The sequence below is a fragment of the Haliotis asinina genome, chromosome 16 (assembly GCF_037392515.1).
Source record: "Haliotis asinina isolate JCU_RB_2024 chromosome 16, JCU_Hal_asi_v2, whole genome shotgun sequence".
Taxonomy (NCBI): Eukaryota; Metazoa; Mollusca; class Gastropoda; order Lepetellida; family Haliotidae; genus Haliotis; species Haliotis asinina.
In genome coordinates this window covers 42,282,153-42,300,354 of record NC_090295.1, presented here as the reverse complement: position 1 = coordinate 42,300,354, position 18,202 = coordinate 42,282,153, and the positions used below count along the sequence as shown (strand labels likewise).

The 18,202-nt window shown below is 39.3% G+C and overlaps 1 protein-coding gene across 1 annotated transcript in view; it reads left to right on the top strand.

Moving 5' to 3' along the window:
- The first annotated feature begins 3,005 nt into the window (after positions 1-3,005).
- The window catches only part of LOC137268090 (uncharacterized), a 47,128-nt gene continuing 31,931 nt past the window's right edge, over positions 3,006-18,202 (top strand). Inside the window, exons 1-3 of the mRNA XM_067802598.1 lie at positions 3,006-3,127; positions 14,235-17,632; positions 17,980-18,038. Coding sequence (XP_067658699.1) covers positions 14,585-17,632; positions 17,980-18,038 — 3,107 coding nt within the window. The 5' untranslated portion in view covers positions 3,006-3,127; positions 14,235-14,584. The remainder of the gene's footprint in view (positions 3,128-14,234; positions 17,633-17,979; positions 18,039-18,202) is intronic.

Here is an 18,202-nt window from a genome sequence, read left to right as displayed (position 1 = left end):
GATACACCAGGACATTTACATTCTCTCTGATACACCAGGACATTTACATCCTCTCTGATACACCTGGACATTTACATCCTCTCCGATACACCAGGACATTTACATCCTCTCTGATACACCAGGACATTCACACCCTCTCTGATACACCAGGACATTTACATTCTCTCTGATACACCAGGACATTTACATCCTCTCTGATATACCAGGACATTCACACCCACTCTGATACACCTGGACATTTACATCCTCTCTGATACACCAGGACATTTACATCCTCTCTGATACACCAGGACATTCACACCCTCTCTGATACACCTGGACATTTACATCCTCTCTGATACACCAGGACATTTACATTATCTTCGATACAGCAGGACATTCACACCCTCTCTGATACACCAGGACATTTACATTCTCTCTGATACACCAGGACATTTACATCCTCTCTGATACACCAGGACATTCACACCCTCTCTGATACACCTGGACATTCACACCCTCTCTGATACACCAGGACATTTACATTCTCTCTGATACACCAGCACATTTACATCCACTCTGATACAGCAGGACATTCACACCCTCTCTCATACACCAGGACATTTACATTCTCTCTGATACACCAGGACATTTACATCCTCCCTGATACCCCAGGACATTCACACCCTCTCTGATACACCTCGACATTCACACCCTCTCTGATACACCAGGACATTCACACCCTCTCTGATACACCAGGACATTCACACCCCCTCTGATACACCAGGACATTCACACCCTCTCTCATACACCAGGACATGTACATTCTCTCTGATACACCAGGACATTTACATCCTCTCTGATACACCAGGACATTCACACCCTCTCTGATACACCAGGACATTCACACCCTCTCTGATACACCAGGACATTTACATTCTCTCTGATACACCAGGGCATTTACATCCTCTCTGATACACCAGGACATTCACATCCTCTCTGATACACCAGGACATTCACACCCCCTATGATACACCTGGACATTCACACCCTCTCTGATACACCAGGACATTTACATTCTCTCTGATACACCAGAACATTCACACCCTCTCTGATACACCAGGACATTCACACCCTCTCTGATACACCAGGACATTTACATTCTCTCTGATACACCAGCACATTTACATCCTCTCTGATACACAGGACATTCACACCCTCTCTGATACACCAGGACATTCACACCCTCTCTGATACACCAGGACATTCACACCCTCTCTGATACACCAGGACATTCACACCCTCTCTGATACACCAGGACATTTACATCCTCTCTGATACACCAGGACATTCACACCCTCTCTCATACACCAGGACATTTACATTCTCTCTGATACACCAGGACATTTACATCCTCTCTGATACACCAGGACATTCACACCCTCTCTGATACACCAGGACATTCACACCCTCTCTGATACACCAGGACATTTACATTCTCTCTGATACACCAGGGCATTTACATCCTCTCTGGTACACCAGGACATTCACATCCTCTCTTATACACCAGGACATTCACACCCTCTCTGATACACCAGGACATTCACACCCTCTCTGATACACCAGGACATTTACATTCTCTCTGATACACCAGGACATTTACATCCTCTCTGATACACCGGGACATTCACACCCTCTCTGATACACCAGGACATTTACATTCTCTCTGATACACCTGGACATTTACATCCTCTCTGATACACCAGGACATTCACACCCTCTCTGATACACCAGGACATTCACACCCTCTCTGATACACCAGGACATTTACATTCTCTCTGATACACCAGGACATTTACATCCTCTCTGATACACCGGGACATTCACACCCTCTCTGATACACCTGGACATTTACATTCTCTCTGATACACCAGGACATTTATATCCTCTCTGATACACCAGGACATTCACACCCTCTCTGATACACCAGGACATTCACACCCTCTCTGATACACCAGGACATTTACATTCTCTCTGATACACCAGGACATTTACATCCTCTCTGATACACCGGGACATTCACACCCTCTCTGATACACCAGGACATTTACATTCTCTCTGATACACCAGGACATTTATATCCTCTCTGATACACCAGGACATTCACACCCTCTCTGATACACATCTCAAGTTTGATAGAACCGCCGCGGTAGTGCGTCCAATACGGTACGAGATAATTGTCACCTGTTACAGGTTACTATTGAGTATGTGAAATTCGGGAATTCATTTGGAATCAGCGGTGACTTTTGGTTTACAATTATGATTACCCTTCGATCCTTCCATACTGGCTGCTCCAGCTTCTAAATGCAATAATGTCACAGAGGAAGCTTACGTGACAGTTACGTCACAGAGAGAGCTTCTCTCTATAAACTGAGCAAAAGATAACAAAAGTAGATTAGAATAATATATTGTCGGCATGACACGAGTCTTAATAATAAGCTGGTAATATGATGAACACTTTTGCCAGGTCACAGTATTGTATTATTTAAACTTATATATTAATTTACAGGTCGGAGAAAATGATATATCTATGAAATGATCCTACGCATATCGGGCCAGTGACTGGAGATTTATTGGCCCTATCGGATTTTCACTAGCTACGCGTGTCACTTAACGGCACAGTGTATTTCGCACACTAATTATGTCACGCTACACACTGCAAATGAAGACAATGTTGTCATGAAATCAAAATTAAACAGACATCTACTTGTACATATACAACATTCATTCATTCATTCATTCATTCATTCATTCGTACATAGCAATATATTGAGCCTTGCTCGTGCACGTTATAGAAGTGCTGTTGCCGCTATAAGTGTATGTCGCCCAAACACGACCTGGGGGATTCCCCTAACCATCGGCGTGGCGAAATGTTCACAGAGATCCGCTTTAAACAAAACCGGAAAACTGCCCGATTAGTTCCGAATGTCGTTTTCGCCCATAACGTGCGCATATGAGTTGCGCAGTCCATCATGGCGGCCAGTACAAACTGAGAGACATGTCAGCACAAGTTTCCTGCTATTCTGTTGAGCTTCGGGGATATATTCGGTGTCAGGTTTTCATCCTACTGTTGTGATAAGAAGTGAAGGTGAGACAGATTAAACTGGAGGAATCTTTCTGTAACTGACACGATTCTGTAAGCTGCATGGAATGGTTCCTGGAAATGTTCTTTGAGATTTTGATCGGTGACCGTGAGCTTCACTGCCCGGCTGTCTGCCGTTGTGATACGACTGTCAGCATATGCGCTACGGGCAATTGACATTTAGGTGTCTTTTTCACTGTAGTAATAAATTTGTTACTCTTTACGTTGTATGACGTGTGAATTTTGGATAAAGGTCAGTTCACCTGTCTTGGAATTATTCTTCTTTGCAAACATCTAGACTTCAATAAGCTTATCAGTAATCAAAAGTATTGGAATGTTAAAAAACTTAAGTCTTAACATTAGACAATTGTTATTACAAGGATCACTTTGAAATTCAGCATGTTCGGTTTCCATAGATTTAACCAGGGTTTCAGATTGCTATATTCCGGAAATTTGGGGGTATGTTCATCGAAACAAACACTCTTAAACACTTTTAAAATAAAAATTGATTGTGATGGGGCATGCAATTTTTCCTCACAATATAACTCAGAACAAGTATGATTGTATTATATACTAACAAACTTTATGGATAACATAATGTTGTATTTTGTTTGTGTGGCATTCCAGTAGCAGAATGCATTAAAAATGTCCCAGTCACGAAATAATAGTATCTATTCATAGTTATTCATAAAATTTGTCAGTATTGTACTTCCAGTGTTCTAAAATGCCTTTCAAAGAATTCATAAGTTTTATAGCAAACTTACTGGACCTAAACCTGCTAATACATGTATAATGTTGAAGTGGTTGGTCAAGTCACAAACTGATGGATGGTACCAGATGTGTACCTCCAATGCAGTCACGTAAACAAGTGCTTCAACTAAAAAGTCCAGTTAGACATCAAAGGTTGGTTAGTTTTCTGGTACTGTTTGTGAAGTGTATTCATGAAATATTTGGTTATTTCTTCTAGATGACATTTTTGATGGATAATCCTGAAAGATTTTAGTTCAAGTACCAGTTTCTTGCCTCAGTCAGTGTTTTAAGAGACAGTTACACAGACATGGGTGTAGTGCTTTTTTTCCCCAAAGTGTTCAAGAATTTGATTATACTAAGTGTCAGTGTGCAATCATCAGTAACATTTTTCTTAATCCTTTTGAGGTCCCATTTAGTGTTTCTAGAGAGAGGAATTGGACACAACTGCCATCATAGGAAACTGTGATTGTCAAATGACGTCAGTAATCTTCAACTATCATGCATTTCAATTTCTGATATGTCAATAGCAGTGCATTGATGTCAGCAATGGCATCTGGAGGATGTAAAGTGATATCTGCATGTGCAATTTATATGAGCTTGTGTTCTTCTAACCCTTAGGCAATAAACGTGATGAAATAATTTATATACAGGTGATATTGACACTGTAAAACAATAAACTCACACCTTGCCAGTGGTAGAAATGTTTGTTAAACTGTCAGTAACATTATTTACAGTCAAGCTTTTATGGATCATTCCTTGTCACCTCAGGTGTCTGTCAGAACAAAATAAACAGGATATCCAGATGGCTTTTTGACTTTAGACACCATTCATCAATGGTGGAGGAATTTAACCATTCTAAAATCAGCACTGGAATTGTTTTGAGTACTTACTAAATATTCTAAGTGTCAAACAGTTTCTGTCATATTACCTAATTAAAAATAAAATTTTCAACCAGCAATCGCAGTTTTAAAACAAGTGAAACCTACTATTACCATTTTAAATGAGTAACAATTATCATGATTTTTCAGATCTTGCCATAATTTTAGTTCCACAGGAAATGATATATGAGAATTTAGGGAAAGTGAATAGAAATGATATTAGTATCATTTGTAGCTTATAGAGAGCATATGTCTAACTCGATGATAACAATAAACTCCCGTCAGACTTTTCATTGTCAGCACCATCACTAATACTTTGCTTTTGGCTCATTAAGATTAAGCACCAGATACAAACTTGTCTATTGGGATATAATCTTTTTCAAAGAATCCAGCAGATACATGTGCCATATCTACAAGAGCCATGCCAATTTGCACTTAGCAGATCGGTTCTCAAAATCTGTGGTCTGAACTACCAGTTGTGCGATTTCCTATTCAGCGATTAGGTGACTCACTCTTAGGGTGTGGGTTTGAATTCAGGATGAGACTCACCCAACAAAAGCACTAGAATCTGTACTTCCTGAGAAAGTGTAATCCCAAATATAACATATCTAGAAGATCACTACTTGTCAGATTGTGATGATTAAGTATTCCACTCTGTCATGTCATGCATTAACTGTAGACACATCCAGTGTATCATCTATAAACAATAACAAATCAGATTGTATTGTTGAGATTTTAGTTAAACATATAGACTATTAAGATGATAGGCACTGGGAGTAAGGTAAGACCCACTCATAGTCACAGTCACAGCCAAGTAGCTGTCACTGACTCTGTTAGCACCCACAGCAATATTCAAGCTAGTGTTCATTCCATTCTTTTCAGTAAATTTGTAATTAGTCTTTTGTGACTCTAAGCCTTTGCTGTCTAATTTCTCTCTAAAACCAACATGCCATTTGGAAGGTTTTGAAGATCAATACCTGAAAACCATAATGCTAAATACAAGTCAAAGACTGAGTTTGAAATATAAGTTTATTAATAACAACTTTTATTTCATGATTGTATGTTTCAGGACTACAGATAAATTTTCAACATCATGAGTAGGTACTCCATATTTTTTCAATATAGGAGTATTGCAAAATGTTAAGAGTACATATAGAGCAATGAATGGCATTTAATGGAATATCAGTAATCGTGTGTTTCGTTTCCTATATGCACATCATTGCCACTCTCGTGTAAACTGGCCATTAAACAATAAAACAATAGTTTATCAGGTACATGTATGTAAATGATTCTAAGACTGTACAGCATTGCTGTGTTGCATGTCTGAATTATTTTGTATGGTATATTTCTTTTATCCGTGCATATGCCGATATGGCCCTTATCCATAGCCCTGATTTTTATAGAGATTCTTGAACTAATAAAGATTTTCTGCTTGACAACAGTACAAAATTCTTTATCGAAATGTTGCACTCACAAAATAAAGGAAGTTGTTATCCATTATAAAGTTTGTCAATATTGTACTTTCCAACTTGTAAATTACCTCTCAAAGAAAGTAATCATGAATAACCAAACTTGTATGCTAATTTTGTCTGAGTGTGTTTGTTGAGGGCACTATATTATTTATTTGTAGCTACAGTAAGTCTAAAGCATGGTTAGAGGTAGCTTACAAGAAAATATGTGTTAGTCACCAAGGTCTCCGTATCGGCCAGCCTTTATGCAAACACACAGGTCAGTTTCAGTTGATAAGTACAAGGTAGGATTGGTCATCAGACTGGTCATTGTGCTGCCCACAAAAGATCTAATTGACCGGTTACCTGTGTTAATAACACCGTTTGCCTCACTGCTTACCTTATAGCTGTAAACAAATATATGCTTTGGCAACGTTTCAAGTCTTGTGTTCATGATTTTGACTTTGTTGGTCGAAGCTCGTAGAAATCTTTACTTCTGGGATAGATCTACAGATTGATGCTTTGAAAACTGCTGTAATTCATGAATAATCCGGTGATCACAGAAAGTAAGTTTCTTATGTTTCTCTCCACACTGTCACCCTTGCAGTATCTTTTTAAACATCAGGGCCCGTCTTACAAAGTTCTCGTAAACCTAAGATCTTGTAACTTCTCTCGTAGCATTCGTACGTCATGTTACAGTATAGGAACTTAGGAAGTATGGATGGTACCAGAAAAATTACAGGATCTTTGGCTTGCGACCCAGGGCTATTATGTATTATTTCAAAGTGGAGATATTTTCCCACTTTTTCTGTGTGATAGCTTTCCACTTTCGTGGTAGCAGAGGAGCATGGGTTGCCAAGTGATTTGCAACAGTTTGCTGTATGCAGTACTGAGCAGTGTTGCTTAGGTATCGCACTGAGCGGTTTAGTTTTATGCCACACTTAGCAATATTTCAGCCATATGGTGGTGGTTGAAATAATTGAATATGGACCCGACAATCTAGTGATCAACATCATGAGCGCCATTCTACACATTTGGTCTACAATGACATGTGTCAACCAGCGAGACTGACCACCTGATCCCGTCAGTTGCCTCTTATGGCAAGCATGGGCAACTGAAGATCAATTCAAACATTGATCTTCACAGGTTGGTAGCAAACACTAAAGTTAACATAATCTCTGATTTGAATAGAGATTCCTTCAGACTCTGTTTCTCTGTTTGATTGCCTGCTGTCCATGAGGGTTTGTCCATGGTAGTGAACATCTGATATTCCAGGGCCCCGTTTCACAAAACTCTCGTAAGCCTAAGATCTCGTAACTTTTCTCGTAGCATTTGCACCTCCTATGTTACAGTATGCCAGGTACAAGAGCTGCGAGAAAAGTTAGGAGATCTTAGGCTTGCGAGAGTTTTCTGAAACGGGCCCCAGGCTTCCATCCCAGATAAATTGGAAACACTGTCAGGGATTTACCTTGAGTCCTGTATTTGAGGGTCTCTTAGACTCAGGCTCTTAATTTTCAGGGGTCCTGGACTACAAAATGGGGGTCTCAGACACATGAATATTATTATTAATACTATGTTATAATATTGTTACTGTTATTGTATTGTGTATTATGATCATCACAGCTATTAAACTGCAAATGGTATCATAGACTGGCTAGGAGAAGACTCAGTGATAACTTATTGTTACTTGATCAACTTACTGAAAAAACTATTTTGACTTTTTCTGCGTTCGTGTGGACGCGCGAGTCCATATTGTTATGTCCATTGTCAATTTTTGTGTGTATAGACCACAGGAATTTGTGTCCTGTAAATCCTGACTACTGTTCCACTGGAATAATGCTAAAGCCCGTGGTATTCTAAACTGAGTCTGTCAGTATTTATGTCGTATACCTGCTGAAGTGTCACTGACAGGGAAGAAATCATTATGTTATCAAAAGTGTCTTTCTTAAAAGAGAGAATTTAGAGAGTGGGAAATTTCATTTCTTATTAGGAGTTTTGGCTTTGTATTTTCTGAAATTAGGAGAAGAGTACTGACCTCCAAACAGGTGTAGCTCAAGAGATTAAGATCACATAACTAACCCCATTCAATCTGTACTGTACAGACGTATACATGTATTGTGTTGGGTTTACTTCATGTACCACCCACAGACTGCATAGCTTCAGGAGTTGTGTGGTGTATAAATACAGAAATGTACCCCAGGTCCTGTATACTGATAGTGTAGCAGGGTTGTTAACTATTGACGTTAATATTGTCACTGATTCCCAGCCATCTAGTCATGGATATTTCCAATAAATCAATACTGTTTGCTCGGTCACTACCCTCCCTGTCTCTAGATCTGTTGATGTCTGTCACTCCCTACCAGCGAGTTTGTGTTTACATGGAAGAATTATCTTTGGCAAATATCACTGAAGAGGGGCGTCTTATGGTATTGACACTGTGTCAGGATGCAGGAATGTATACACCATGAACCTGCTCATTGGCAGAGAGTCATCCCTAAGTCTGCAGTAAATGTTGATAAATTCTCCCAGATTGTAATTACTATATTCATACTTTACGTAAACAAACACTGCAAGTAGGCTTGCACAGGTCTGTAAGGTAATAATTGAAAGTTTAAATAAAAATTTCAAATAAATAAACAAACAAACAGACAAACAAACAAATAAATATCCTTCTAACTGACTGGTGTCTTTGTACTGTCTAGGTATGTAGACTCTTTAAAAAGAAGTTTGATAGAATTACAATACATCTGTAGGCTTAGCAGTCAGTACAGTCCTGCCTTAGAGCAAGGCTACATTACAACTGGTAGAGCTTTCACAGGTGACTTGTTCCTTGTACACACAACATCTTAAGACTCAGAACTGAAAAATGTTAAGAAATGAAGAAATCTGTGCCTTTCCAGTATACTGTGTGTGGAATCCAGGGTAAATCAATCTAGTATTAATGTTCTGACTATGTCGGGTAAGAGAACAGTGTTAAGTCACGAGTATTCTTAACATACTTTTCTGTGTGTGTGGGACAGTGATTGGCAGTTTGATCTCTAACATGTCTAAGTGGATTTAACCTGTCTGACTGATGTGATCAATAGCCTAGTGTTTGGGACCTGCTTGCAACCTGCAGTGTTACAGATTAAAAACACACCAAGCTCTCACTGAGCATGGTTTAAAATTAGCTGAATGACATGGGGTATTATTGTGGATAACGACTTCATTGTACATAAACAGCATGTCACTGCTACCTCTTGCTCCTTCATCAAGGGATTGGTAGGGAAGGGGAACATGATGTACATGATACAGGTGTGTAAGAAACCTGCAGTTTTATATATTTCTCTGACGTGTATATATATCCAGTTGTAATTAGATACCTACTTATAAGCAAAACCAGTTGTGGGACGACTGATATTCTATAATTAAGAAGGAATTGGTCTACATGACTGGTAAATTAAAGTGGGTACATGATTGTGCAAGACTTTGTAACTAATAGTACGTAGGTTAGAGTACACAGTAAATGGGGCAATACTTTTTTACATACAAAGATTAGGGGACTGACTATTTTGAACCGAGCTAGTTGCAGCAGATTAACTGTGTTCATGAGATGTATGCACCATCATTCTGACAACATGCTCTACAATTAAGCTTTTCTATGTAAGGAGTATTTGAGAGTTACAAGCCAGCATATTCTCTGGTTGACTCTGCATGCTTGAGTAGTTATGAAACGGCTGTGTATTGAAATGAAAATTGAATCGTGTATGACATTTAAACCTCCATATCAACTGGATATTGGTCTATAATATAGCAGGCGACCCCATGGGTAGGTGACCCTGTAAACCGCTGTCTATTCATGGGGAGATCACTCTACTGTATATTGGTAATGATGTATAACATAGTGTACATATATACACTCTGTATATGGCAACTTGGTGACATTGTGGAATGTTGACAACACTGTCAGTTACTGACTGGCATATACAGACTTGGACTCGGGGTTCCAGTCTGATCCTATGCATACAGTGGGGTGAGATTCGGGATTACCAGAACAAAATTTGTGAATATTAATTTGCTGCAAGGGTGAGAAATTCAATTATATTTTCACCACTGTGCCAATATAATCTGTTGAAGAGTTGGCTCCTTGAAGGTATGGTGTTTTGGTCCACCTACATAGATTTCATTTGCCAAGTCACTGAAGTGAGCATTAATGACTTTGCTGCTCTGTGGTGAGCTGTTCTCAATCCCTCTGCTCTTTACTGATTTACAGCTTCTGGCGTTATTGTATCACATGAAATAAATGTAATTATCCTAAATCCACAAAACTGTTTATGTGGTTCTTACAGTAATCTTGAGGGGTGGTTGGGTAGCCCAGTGGTTGGAGCGGTGGCTCGTTACATCTAGTACCTGGGTTCGTTTCTGCCCATAGGTAGTACTCAGGTATAACGTACCAGTACTTGTTAGTGGTTCAAAAGGAATGCATACCAGTCTTTATAATCTTCTATCTACTGTCATGAATAAATTTTACGTGTTTCTGTAGCAAATGATTACAGTTACCAAGCATGGATTTTCACTCCTCTCATCCAATGATCCATTAACCCCAACCCCCTTCAAAATAGCCCCGCCCAATAATTCACTCCTGCAACCTTGCCAGACTGATAATATGGTAGACCAGACTTGTAATGTGTTACTCCACTGAGCAATAGTCTTGATTTTATACAATTGACTTTAGTGATTTTGTAGTATTACAAAGCATGAAAAAAATGCCTGCAAAGGTCTTTATTTGTACAAAGTTAGTAAGTGAAGATTAGTTGTCCCATTGACAGTATTTCAGGCATAACATGTGTAAAACAGGTTACACATTTATGCTACATAAACTTAGATGGCAAAAACCTGTTGACAAAGGACAGTTGAAACAAGTAAAATATCACAGATTAAATGTAAAACAAGATTATAAATCCAAAAATATGTTACTATTAAAGACAATACAATATATAAACAGGCTATGGATCACCATGTGTAAGGAAGGAACAGGACTCGACTTAAGAGATGTTAATTCACTTGCACCAGGTGCAACCTAAGGTATAAACCTAGCTGCACCAAGCAACTCCAACTGCATCACTTTTATTTCAATGTGTAGATGCAATTATATAGATGTTTCATTTGTAAGTTTACTCACTTGAGAATTAACTTGCACCTGGTGCAAAAGGGTAGCAAAAGTAAGTTACAAAGCACTAAATTGAGCCCTGAAGAGATGTAATTTTTTATCAGGGTAGACTTGACCACTTGTAGGTAACTCTCTGTTACTGACATGTTTTTTTATCCTGTGCTGTAATAAGTTGTCGTCCCAGCATTACAGACGGTTTACTGTGGATCAAGCCCATGGGCTTACTTACTGTACAGCAGAATGAGGAGGACTGATCTGTTAGCTAATCGATTTCACAATGCATTGGAATTGTAGGACTGGCTACTGCTGTCTGATCTGGTGCAAAAAAGCACTCTTATAATACCTGGTTCCATGTACATAATCTTCTTTTGTAAACTCATAAGCAGATGTCTTGCTTTCCTTAATCTGTCTGAGAAAATGACATGCTAAGCTCATGCTATAATGCCCCCACACTGATGCCGAATTAAGCAGAAATGAAGGACTATCGACTGTCTTAATCTGATAGCCATAGGTCAGAAGCTGTTCTGTGCACTCATCTGAACAGTATTCTGACCCCTGTCCAATCCTCTTGGACTTAAAGGAATCGTTTATCAAAGAAAACAAACATAATAGATATGTAATCATCGGCTGTAGGTAGGGTCGTACGCTTACATACAGGTGTATTCACGGTGTGTACACAGATATATCAGCTGCCAGTGCCTTTTGTAGGACATGAATTAGGTTTGACCTGACTGTGGAATGTGGTTGGATCTGAAACTCTATGCCTACTATATGTAGGAATTTGGTTTGACTGCCAGGTCATTTTACTGACATTGGATTACAGATAGATTGTGGCTTGTTATACAAGGTTGTTACTGTGATGTGGTGATAGTGTCTACACCAGGTAAGTGTGTGTGTGTGGGGGGGGGGGGGGGGGGGGGGAAGGGGAGAGCTAGGGGTGTTGAGAGGTGTTTGTACTACAAACAGTAGTTGTGTTGTTATGATTAACTGAAATAATTGAAGGGTGGTCGCAGTGAACAAATGACCAAGCAGTGTATTGCATTTTCTCATAATCAAACACAAACTATTTTGGAACAACTGTTTAGTCTTTGAAACTTTTGGTCATTGAATATGCTTGTTTTCAGGGTCTGAAAACCTGTTTAATTCTTAGAAAACTCACTTCTTTAACTGAAAAGTCATGACAAATATTTCTTGAAGACTCCAGGAAGTTTATGTTTATGATATCTTGGACATCACTTTAAAGTAGTATGTTGCATCATGTTTTTAGGTATCTACAATCACAACCTGGATAGTAAGATCTCAAAAATGATACTCACCACCTTTTTTGAACGATTGTTCATTAGTATGAAGCAGTCATCAAAAGGGAGATTTCGACAATTCCCATCACTAGTCAGTAGAGATTCTGTCACCTCAACTGTTGATACCCTGTTGCAACAGTGACTGTCTGTGCATCCGTTCATGGAAAGCCGGTTAGTGCTTGAAGTAGGGTAGTTTGGGGGTGGGGGTTGGAGGTTAGGTGAGGGGAGAGTTTTCTTGATTGTGAAGGTGGTAGGGTATGCACTGGCTGCCAAATCTAGACACAGGCATGTATGTCTAAGTGGTGTTGTCTGTATTGGTATTTGTGGTCTAGACTCGGCAAGTATTTGCTCAGTTGCTCTCTTGTGTTTGTGGTTTATTGCTAGTGTTTGGAATCAGAAACAAAATCCATTGTCGATTATAATTTATAGGAGGACTAATGGTGAACAATTATTAATCATAATCGAAACATAAACATTTTTAATGCAATCACCAATTTTAAGGGGTTTTCCACAGATTTCTTCTATTTAGTGTTTTTCATAACTAGTAGTCAAGCAATGATATGCATGCAAGAAAGACAGTGGAATTAAAATTAAACAATAAAAGTGGTTATAAATTTTACAATGTGCATAGCTTTATGCTTTTGTGGGCATGTCTGTTTGTGATGCTTTATCAAATTTAATGGTTTGTTTACTTTATTCAATCGTTAATACTGAAACAACAAAATTCCAATTAATGGAAAATATGTTTTTCACAATCTATGATCATTTTTAATCCTTCCTTTGATCAATTTTTGATTATTTATCATCGGATTAAATAGTCGTTCATTAAACCCATTACAATGTTTCTATTTCTATTTCATGTTACATTTTTATGCTTTATGGGTACAGGGGGTAAAAAATCCCATCGCCCGATGCTTGAGAGAAGTCAGTTTTCATTTCAGGCAATTAAATAAAGGTATCTTACTTGTCCATGGGCTGCTAGTCCTGGATAATTTCTGCTAACAAATTGAATAAACATAATTTAGTCTCATTTATTTAGTCTGACATTCTCAGTAATCCAACGATTTGCAGTGCAGCGGACATTGTCTGATTAACAAGACTTGACAATTTGGATTTACACTTTCTACAGATAGAACATATTCTAGTGCTTTTGGGGTTCAGTTTCGTCAGGGATTTGAATCCGCATTCTCAGAGTCAGGCAATTAGATGCCATCACACAAAGAATTTGTGTTATTACCTGATCCATAGAAGAAGCAAAGGAATAATGTCTTAATAAATATTCATTGTGTACACCAGCGTTATGTCACAGTATGATAGATTGATGTGATGATACTTGGTATGGAATCATAATGCACTCCTCTAGGAAATGGCTATGATCAGTCGTGACACGTTCAAATTACTTGTATTACCTATAAAACTTTGTCCAGTAGATCATGTGGACAATCTATGAAGCTTATTACTTTAATATTGTACCTATCTCTACCTACTGTTATTCTACTTTGATGGTATTGTAATGTGTATATTCCTCGTTTTACAATGAGTCCATAACAATAGCCCCTATCATATTCCAGTTCTGTCTTGTATTGACAGCAGGTGCCGATTGCAGCAGTGCCGGAGATGTGTGGACACAGTCAAGCGTTGCAGCAAGCTGTACTTCAACACCTCCTCCTTCTGTTGATTAGTCGCGCCTGGCTGCCTGGTGGTATCAAATATTCACAGGATGAGTGATTAGTGAACCAGAAGCTGTGATCCCTGGCAGATGACTGTCGGTGATATCAGTGGCTGGACATAGATTGATTCCAAGAACAGGAATCAAAGCTAATCCATGATTCATGTGTTTCTGTGAAGGAGCACCTTGCTGAGGGTCTTTATCATGGAGTGTGGGTCTCTTGTCATGTGTACTGTTGTATATGTGGAGACTTTGACTGCTGTCTTTTGGGATGGATAAGAACTCTTACACCATTATGCAGTCCACAAATGAAAACGAAAAGTTATGGAAGTCTCTCCCGGCCAAGAAGAAATTGGGGAGCAGGGGAACAAAGGCAGCATTCAAAGAGGTTCAGGACGTGAAAAGAAAGTTGGATTTTCATAATGACGATGAAGCATTGAGGTGTGAGTTCCTCTCAAAGATGACTGATCTGAGAGGTCTGATTAGTCCTAGAAAATCGGAACGCTTTAACTCACAGTCTCATTCTCATGCTAGTAGCAAAGGAACTGCTGTTGAGGTTGTTTGCTGGTCTACCTCTGTGAATGAGTTTGATGACCTTCGGCATAAGGATTACTCTTCTGGAAGCAATGAGGACCTGGTTTCGAGAAGGGATTCCTGTCAAACACGAAGAGAGCGGAACTACTGTGTTGTAAACTTTAGTAGAGATCCGTCTGATTTCGGTGTTGTCAGAATTGATGATGATGATGATGATGATGATGATGATGATGATGATGATGATGATGGTCCTAGACTGGCTAGAGTGGTGGAGGAAACACTACAGAGAAAGCCACAATCAAAATACAGAGGCAACAACAGTGAGGTAGATTCAATGCATGTTTGCCATCAGGAAAAACTCATTCACAACAATGGATTCCAGAATGACAATGTTTTCAAGAGACCTAAATCAATTTTGTTGTCTCAGAAAATCTCAGAAAAAGACTTTGTTGATGAGGCTGATAAGAAGGTTTTGTTACATCGGCTTGAAACTCGAGTCCGAGAGAAGCGTTTAAAGAAGCAAATTACGGACATCCAAAACACATTACGAGGTCGAGTTCTGGATGACAGCTGTGTGTCTGCTGATTCCTACTCGTCACATGTGTCTGTTGATCAGGCTGTTAAAACACTTGAAATACTCTCAAATGCCTTGAGGAAGTCAGACAGTTCAAGTGATAACAGAACAGGTAGTTTGAGAATTGTTGCTGCAGTACACAAGAATTCCAAACAAGAATGTACATCTGATTTCAGTCCTGAGGATCCTGGCAATGAATTCCAACGACTGAGAGATACAGTGAAGTCTCCCGAGAATAAGAGACTGTCCAGTTCACTGCTGAGCAGATCGTCATCGGTTCGACCAGTGCAGACAAATGTGGAGTTACAAAAGGACTTGTCAAGAAGTGATGGACTCTTTGAGAGTATTAGGTCAAATGGTCACAACCAGCAGGATAGAGTCAGGGATTTATCTTTGGAGAGACAGTCTCTTCGGACTTCCAAGTATCCTGACAGAGTTGTGGTGAGTAAAGATGTTGATAGGATTTGTTCTCATTCCCCTGTCAAACAGTCAAGAAAAACTGATGGTTCTACTCTAAATTGCTTGCATCAACTTGATAAAGAAGATTGTCTCTCAAAGTCAGATAGCCTGAGGTACAGAAATGGCAATCATTTAACCCAGGACAGAAGGTCATCATCACTTGAACATTTTAAACAGAAATCAAAGGAATACAATGACAACAGCACGTTTGATGCTTCAAATGGTTGTCTTTCAAAAAGAATACTGAGACAAGAAAGCTTACAGAAAGTCAGAGGTTCTGCTTCTGAGTTAGAAATGTCCCCAGATTCTGATGAAGGCCCCTTGACCATGACTGAGTTGGACATTGATTCCAGTACTGATTGGACTCTGGATAGTGGGACAAATTCTGGTCACAGATCTCACTTGACTCATGGCCGTATTGTTTCAGGCAGAGAAATGTTGGAAGTTGAAGGTGCAAGGGGGCGTCAACAAGTGCCCAATCATGTTTCCCCCCAAAAGCTCTCTCAGGAACATAGCCACACTGACACAATAACCAGGGATCAGAAAAGAGGGTCCTCTAAGGTATGTTCAAATAAACACAGTGAACATCATGCAGGAACCAGACATAAGGATCAAACAAAGGTGAGGACAAAAAGCAATAAACCAGCTTCTTATCAGCAAGATGACAAGAAGACAAGGAACGACCAATGTGTTGGTGACGAAGAGACTCTGACTTTAGCAAATGTGCAGAAGTTTCACAGAGAGGTGGAGAAAAGACTCCATGGATGTGATGATAATGTAGGTGTTAATGCTAAAAATGGTGGAGAGAAGAGAAAGATAAATAAGTCTTCACAAAGAAACGGTGTTCACAGGATCGTGCATGGTGAGAAGAAAACACACATTCAGAGTATCAATAAAAACAGTAAGAAGTTGCCTCCACAACTACCCAGGACCGTAAGACCAAACTCGCCATCTAAACAGAAAGAGGTATTGATTCCCAGGGAGATTGGTCATGTTTCAACTCGAGTCCAGCCTCATGATGGCAAGGGCAACAGATTGCCCAACATGAAGGATTCTTCTCATGGACAGTCTGTGCCAGAAAAAGGAACCAGAAATGGTGTCCCATCTTCAGTGTCCAATGGTGTTCAAGTATCAGCAGATATCACAATTCCTGACCTCCTTGGTGTGCGCATTACGAAAACCATATCCAGACAAAAGGATGGTAATAACGATTTGGATGTGATAGATTTTCCAGAGAAACGTAAACTAAACTTGTCCTTTGAAGATTCACTTGATGGAGGATCCAATGTCCAGTGTGAAGTTCAAGGTTATGACCTTGAGCTGAAAAATGATATGAAAGGTCAAGGGTCACAAAAGGTAGATGACACCAGAGACAAGTCTAATAATAGATACAATCAAAATTCAAGAAATGATGAAAATGGGATTGTTGGCAATGGGTCTGACAAATCAGGGAAAGGTTTCATGGAACAAAAAGTTAATGACCAGCCTACCTCACCAAGTCTTCTCATTCATAACAGAAGTAGCAGTGTCTTGGGCAAGGGCAAAGCTAAAGTGAGAAAAGGCCTTGCGGTTCTCAACAATCAGTCACTGAAAGAAACCTTTTTGTCCAATTGTGTGAACAAACTTGGAAAGATGAATGGAAACAGGATTGATGACTTTGAACTCTCAAAGAAGAACACCGATCTGAGAGATGACCTTGGTCCTGCATCTGTGTTTGAACCTCCAGAGAGGGATATGTCAACACCCATCAAAGTGAGTAGGACAGTTATCTGTGTACGCATCCCATATCATGTAGAATATACAGTCAGCATGTATGGCAAACAAACTGCTTTTATAGGTTCAGGTGAAGATGATCAGAACTCTTATACTTTATCACTGACTTGTATCAGTTGACTGATTTGTAGCGCTAAGATCATTTTGTGATGTAGGGCTCTGGTACCTCATGCTTGCCACAGTAATCAGTAGGACCCAGGTGACCTGAGTTATTGCATGTTGTACACCAGCATCATTTTCACATCGTTGCATTGCCACACACACCTGCAAACACTGTGTGGAAGCTGATACTTAGCTAGTGTTCACACTTTGATTTTTTCTTTAAGAAACGTGAGCCGTACCATGGAAACCTACTTCTCACCAAAAATCAGACCAGCTTCCTACAGTAAGTCACATCTTCATTATAGCTTTGTGTGGATACTGGGCCACAGAATGGCAAGGAAGGCCATCCCCAAACAATTTAAGAGAAGTATTTATATTATCAAACAAAATGTAAATATGAAATATTTTATCAAAGAAAAATATTGCCTGAAGATGATAGTTGATTTC